Below are 6,085 nucleotides of genomic sequence, written 5' to 3'. Positions count from 1 at the left end.
GGCTTGGGGACAGCCGTGGGCGGCCGTGACTCCTCCGTAATCTCACCGGAAAGCTGGTGAGGAGCTGTCTGTGCGCCCGCTCTGCCTGCGGTGGCTTTTGGTGGCATTTGTGTCACCGCAGCCCTGCGGGGCTGGACCGCGGCCCCTTCATTCCAGGGCAGGCGGGAGCGTTGCCAGCCTGCACCTGCCCTGGGTTCCCAGGGTTTTGAGGCGTATCTTTCCAACTTTGAACACTATTTTCTGCCCCGAAGAGGGCAGGCGTAGCTGCCCCGCGATGCTGCGAGCACACGGCCAGTGCTGCTGTGTGCTGGGCAAATGGCTGCACTTTCCCCGCTCGGTTTCGCTTTTAGTGCTGGTCGGTGTCACCGGTCACCAGGCTGGTATTTGTGTGAAATTTGGTGGGAGGAAAGGTTTGGCTTTTGCTGATAAAAAGGGCGCGGGAGCAGGCAGCAGGGCTCTGTCGGAACGTCTCGCCGACATCCTGCTGCACAGCTCTGATCTGGGGGTGGGGGGTGGGTTTGTAGCCCCTGGTTTTTGGGGGATCAGCAGAGGGACAGGAATCCTCACCGTGTCCCTTTGTTTCAGAGAGGTTCGACCACCACTGCCCCTGGGTGGGCAACTGCGTGGGGAAGCGCAACTACCGCTACTTCTATGCCTTCATCCTCTCCCTCTCCTTCCTGACAGCCTTCATCTTCGCCTGCGTCGTCACCCACCTCACCCTGCGTAAGTGCCGCGGGGACGCGGCGATGTCCCTGGGTCAGCGCTCCTGTGGGACAGAGCCTGGGAAGGGGCTCTGGGGGGAAGGTGACACTGGGTTTTCGGTGCAGGTGGGCGGAATAAATGGGGTGTCGGGGTGCAGGGAGCCACAGACCCGCCTGCGCTTGGCTGCAGGACCCAGAGAGCTGCTGCCTGGGGGATGCCCTGCAGGGCAGACGAGCTGCTGGGCGCATCCGCTCGCAGCCTGGCGGGGATGGAGATTTGCCCCAAAATCTCCCGGAGCTGTGTCTGCACGCTGACGTTTCTGCAGAGCTACGGGCTGCGGGTGTTCCTCAGGCAGATCTGTACGACCCAGGGGGGGTGTCTGTGTGCTGGGGAGGGACCCGTTGGCTGGGGACACCGGGCAGCCTGACGGACGTCGGTCCTTGTCCCGTTTTGCTTTGCAGGCTCGCAGAGAGATGGATTCCTCGCCACGCTGAAGACAACGCCTGCGAGATATCCTTCCGATGCCGTCGGCTGCTCGGGCTGGCGAGCGCTGGTGCAGTGGTGCCAGTTGTGTAACAGAAGCACAGTGAGCTCTTATAGGGTCACCTGCGTGGAGTTGTCACAAATTAACGTGGTCCCCTGGCCACCTGGCTGGGGCAGATGGGCATCCCTGCGTCTGTGTACTGGTAACATCACCAACCTGGGAAAACCTTTAATTCATAACATCCCAGACAGGTTTGGGTTGGGAGGGACCTTACAGCCCACCCAGTGCCACCCCCTGCCATGGGCAGGGACACCTCCCACCAGCCCAGGTTGCCCAAAGCCTCATCCAGCCTGGCCTTGAACCCCTCCAGGGATGGGGCATCCACAGCTTCTCTGGGCAGCCTTATGTAGGGACTAAGAGTGGGTGAGACAAAGGTGTTTCCCAGTTTGCAGGTTTATGGGGAGCGGGCTGTGCCGTGGTGGGTGCCCGCAGAGGGGAGCGGGGAGCTGGCCGGGGTGTTTCCATGCCCCCTCTCCCCCAGAACACCCCCTCTGCCTCCCCTTCCAGGATGAGTTTGTTCCCTGAGCCTTCCTTGACTCTCGTCTCACCGTACTGGAGCTGGTGATTTGTTTTTTCTCAGTCTGGTCTATTCTGGGCCTCTCAGGTTTTCACACATACTTAGTCGCCTCCAACCTGACGACAAACGAAGATGTAAGTACCCCGACGCGCGTCCTTCTGCGGGGCCGGCCCCGCGCCCCGCTCTGGGAGGTTTCCCGGGGCTCCTGGGCTGCCAGCATCCCTGTATCGCGGTCCAGCACGCTGCCAGCATCCCTGGGATAATCCCCTGCACAGCAAACGATGTGTGCCCGGGCGTTTGGGCTGTGTTTGAGGGGGGTGAGCGGGGGGCACACAGCTGGGGTCGGGTCGCTCGGCCACGTCGGGCTCCGGGCATCACGCGCTGCGGTGTCGGGAAGGTCACGTGCGTGTTTTTTCCACTTTGTGCATGGTCTTGCTTAAAACGAGGCGGTCTGAGATTAAAAAAAGGCAGGCTGGGCCCCAGAGATTTGTTTGGGTGTTAGCCCGGGACACGGGTGATGTTAATTTGGCATCCCCCACAACCACAGGCGTCCTGCGGGACCCCGGGCAAGTCCCCGTGTCGCTGTGGGTTCCTCCTGGCTCAGAGGCGAGCAAAGCCCAGACGAGATTCGCCCCCGAGCCGGGGCTGGGTGCAGGCTCCAGGGGCCAAACGCCAACCCTGAGCGGGGCAGATGGGGCGGAAAAGCAGGATCTGGCTGATCCTCGGGTCAGAATTCACCCTTCTGGCCAGACCTACCTGTCGTCTTTGCTGGGAGCTCCCAGCCCTGCACAAGGCAGGTTTGCATCCCTTTTTTCCCCTTTTCCTTCTTTTTTTTTTCTTCTTTTTCCCCCTTTTCTTCTCTTTTTTCCCCCTTTTCTTCTCTTTTTTCCCCCTTTTCTTCTCTTTTTTCCCCCTTTTCTTCTCTTTTTTCCCCCTTTTCTTCTCTTTTTTCCCCCTTTTCTTCTCTTTTTTCCCCCTTTTCTTCTCTTTTTTCCCCCTTTTCTTCTCTTTTTTCCCCCTTTTCTTCTCTTTTTTCCCCCTTTTCTTCTCTTTTTTCCCCCTTTTCTTCTCTTTTTTCCCCCTTTTCTTCTCTTTTTTCCCCCTTTTCTTCTCTTTTTTCCCCCTTTTCTTCTCTTTTTTCCCCCTTTTCTTCTCTTTTTTCCCCCTTTTCTTCTCTTTTTTCCCCCTTTTCTTCTCTTTTTTCCCCCTTTTCTTCTCTTTTTTTTTTTCCTTTTCCTCTCCCTCCTGCCACATTCAGAGGCGTTGGCAGACCAGCGCGGGGCCGTGTCGGTGAAGCCCACAGAGGTCCCACCCCAGTCCTGGGCGCAGCTGGTCCAAAGCCCGTGGCCCGTGGCCCCTCGGGCTGCCCTGCCCACGCTGCCAGCCTCGTGCTGTGACTCGGGAGGGGAACCAAGAGCAAAAGGAGGAAACGTCGGGTGCACGGTTGGCTGCAGCTGGGGGCTGGGACCGGGTTTAGCATCTGCCCCCGGCTGTGCCCACGCTCGCTGGGGCTGGGTTTCGAAATCAGCGTCCCGGTGACAGCTGCTCGGGGTGGGGACATGGGGACGGTTCCTCCGGTTGTGGCATCGCCCGGGAATCCCCTCGCTGCGTGCTGAGCCCAGGAGGGACCATGGGCTGGAGCCCGGCTCCGAGGAGCTTCCAGCCTCGGAGAGACCCAGGGGAGGAGGAGGAGGCTGGTGCTGGTGGCACGGGGAGGGGACAGCTTTGGACCTCGGCGGAGGTGGGATGCTGCAGTTGGCAGCAAAGCTCAACCCTTCTGGCTCAGCCTCCCCTGTCCCAGGGATGGGGAGAGAATTAACGGGGTGAAGGGAAAAGGGACTCGGGGCATGAGATAAGAACAATTTAATAACTGAACTACAATAATATTGGAAATAATAATGATGGTAATGATAGTGATATATCCAAATGAGTGACACACAGTGACACTGCTCAGCACCAAGGCTCAGCCCGTTCCCAGCTAACCATCCTGGAGCAGGGGGAGCCCCAAACCACAATCCCAGAATGGAGAGAAGAGCCCGAGAGACCCAGGTGACCTGGAGGGAGAAAACCCAGAGCAGGAGAGATCCCTCCTGACCAGAGCCTCCCCTCTCCCCTGGCCATGGGCATGGGATGGATCAGACCATCGGCCAGTTTGGTCTCAGTCCTGAACCTGAGGTCGAATCCTGGGCTGGTCACTGGGGCTGTGCTCCCTCCCAGCTCCTCCTGCCCCTGCAGACACGGGCACAGCAGAGAAGTCCTTGGCTGTCCTGGCAGCAGCTATAAACACCAGGGTGTTATCAGCCGCCTTCCCAGCCCAAATCCAAAACACAGCCGCTCCTTAGCTGCTGGGAAGTGTTAACTCTGTCCCAGCCGACCCCGGGACACAGGAGCAGCACGTTGCCGTCTCCTCTGGCTGCCTTTCTGCAGCTCCCCTGCTGTTACAGCAGAGAGGGAGGATGTCTGCAGCCAGACAAACCTTCTGCCTCTTGAGCGAGGGTTTGAGCCCAGCCCGTTACCGTGTCATTATCTCCGATCGCATCTTTCCCGTTTTCATCTGCGCCTGTCCTTTCCCTTTCAGATCAAAGGGTCCTGGTCAAACAAGAGGGGCTCGGAGTTTGCCAATCCCTACAGCCATAAAAGCATCCTCACAAACTGCTGCGCGGTGCTGTGCGGACCCTTCCACCCCAGGTGAGAGCCTGCCACCCCCGCGGCGCCGGGAACCGCATCCTGCTCTGCCAGAGCGGGGAAAGGGATTGCTGGGACCCAGGAGTGGCAGCACAAGCAGCTCTGCCCCCAGGATGGTGGGGAAACAGGTTTCCAGGCTCTGCAGAGCAGCTGGAGGAAGGTGTCAGAGGTCTGGCTGTTCCTTCTCCTGCCTTTGGACTTGACGAGTTCGGGTCACTTGTGATTTTGTCACGGAGCTCACAGATGAGACGCATCCTGCGATTCCGTAAGGGGAGAGTAACGGTGCCAGTGGGCTCGGCAGCAGGTGGTAAATGCCGGGAGCAGCGGTACTTCTGAGCACTTTGTGCTTTTCCTCCTGTACTGGAGCATCACGGCACGCCGAGAACCGCAGCGGGCGGTGCGGACCCGGGCTCTGACCGGCACGGGCGTCACCCCGAGCGCTCGGTAGCATCCCACCAAGTGCTCATCACCCCGAGCACTCGGTAGCATCCCACCAAGTGCTTTTAGCTGCGAGTTGGCCAGAACCGATGTTGAACAAGGGCAGAGGCTGCTGCAGGTATGAGGAAGCTCTGAGCCTGAAGGACGGGTTCCTGCAGCGTGGGACCGTCGCTGCTCTGTCACCAGAGGGTGCAGTTGGGCAGCACCTGGCTGGGTCCCCTTGGAGCTGAGGACCTGCACGGGGAGCCAGAGCTCTCGGCCCATCCTGGGGCCCATGAGGATCCTGGAGATGAGTTTATTCCCTGGATCCCCTTTAGATTTACGCGGAGCATCGCGGAGGTGCTGATGAGGCTGATGATGAGGCTGTCGATGTAGCACGACAGCCGGCGATGGTGTCTGGGGCTGTGCAGCTGGGGTCAGGGTGTGTCCCACACTTCAGAGAATCCCAGAAGGGTTTGGGTGGGAAGGGAGCTTAAAGCCCACCCAGTGCCACCCCCTGCCATGGGCAGGGACACCTCCCACCAGCCCAGGGTGCCCAAAGCCTCATCCAGCCTGGCCTTGAACCCCTCCAGGGATGGGGCATCCACAGCTTCTCTGGGCACCCTGGGCCACTGCCTCACCACCCGCACAGGAAAACATTTCTTCCTCACATCTCATCTCCATCTCCCCTCTTGCAGCTTCAAACCATCCCCCTCATCCTGTCCCTCCACCCCCAAGCTTTTTGCTGGATTCAGAGGTGCTGAAGCACCAGCGCTGCCACTCAGAGGGGGTCAGTCTGCGGATTCCGGGAGCCGAGCTGTTTGCTGGGACAATAATGTTTTACTCCAATTCTTCCCTCGTTTGTGAAGAGCTGTCACCAGCTCCCACTGGGGTTGGTGGTGACCCGCAGCTTTAAGTGCCTGCAGGCTCTCCGGTGGCTCGTTCGATGGCGGTTGGTCCGATGGGCAGGGAGCTCTGGTACCCAGCGCGCTCCTGCCGATGCTTTGGGGAGCGGTTCCCACGAGGACAGACCTCTCCGGGGCTGGTGAGCTCCCGTCTTCACCGAGTCTCCATTATCTCCCCTTGCTCCCTTCCCTCTCTGTTTTCCAGTTTGATAGACAGAAGAGGATTTATCCAGCCAGACGTCGGGACCCCGGCCAGTCCTAAGAGCGAGATCCCTTCCTTCGGAGCCAAAAGCGACACCAGCATGGTAGGAGGCA

The 6,085-nt window shown here is 59.4% G+C and overlaps 1 protein-coding gene across 1 annotated transcript in view; it reads left to right on the top strand.

Moving 5' to 3' along the window:
- Window positions 1-6,075, top strand: part of ZDHHC18 (zinc finger, DHHC-type containing 18) — a gene marked incomplete at both ends in the record, with an annotated part of 8,355 nt that extends 2,280 nt beyond the window's left edge. The window contains 5 exons of the mRNA XM_010086462.1: window positions 586-723; window positions 1,164-1,212; window positions 1,795-1,897; window positions 4,342-4,451; window positions 5,976-6,075. Coding sequence (XP_010084764.1) covers window positions 586-723; window positions 1,164-1,212; window positions 1,795-1,897; window positions 4,342-4,451; window positions 5,976-6,075 — 500 coding nt within the window. The remainder of the gene's footprint in view (window positions 1-585; window positions 724-1,163; window positions 1,213-1,794; window positions 1,898-4,341; window positions 4,452-5,975) is intronic.
- Between the last annotated feature and the right edge of the window lie 10 nt (window positions 6,076-6,085).

Source organism: Pterocles gutturalis, unplaced genomic scaffold (assembly GCF_000699245.1).
Source record: "Pterocles gutturalis isolate BGI_N339 unplaced genomic scaffold, ASM69924v1 scaffold6666, whole genome shotgun sequence".
Lineage (NCBI taxonomy): Eukaryota > Metazoa > Chordata > Aves > Pterocliformes > Pteroclidae > Pterocles > Pterocles gutturalis.
Note: the sequence above shows the minus strand (reverse complement) of the source record. Positions and strands in the feature narration are given on the sequence as shown.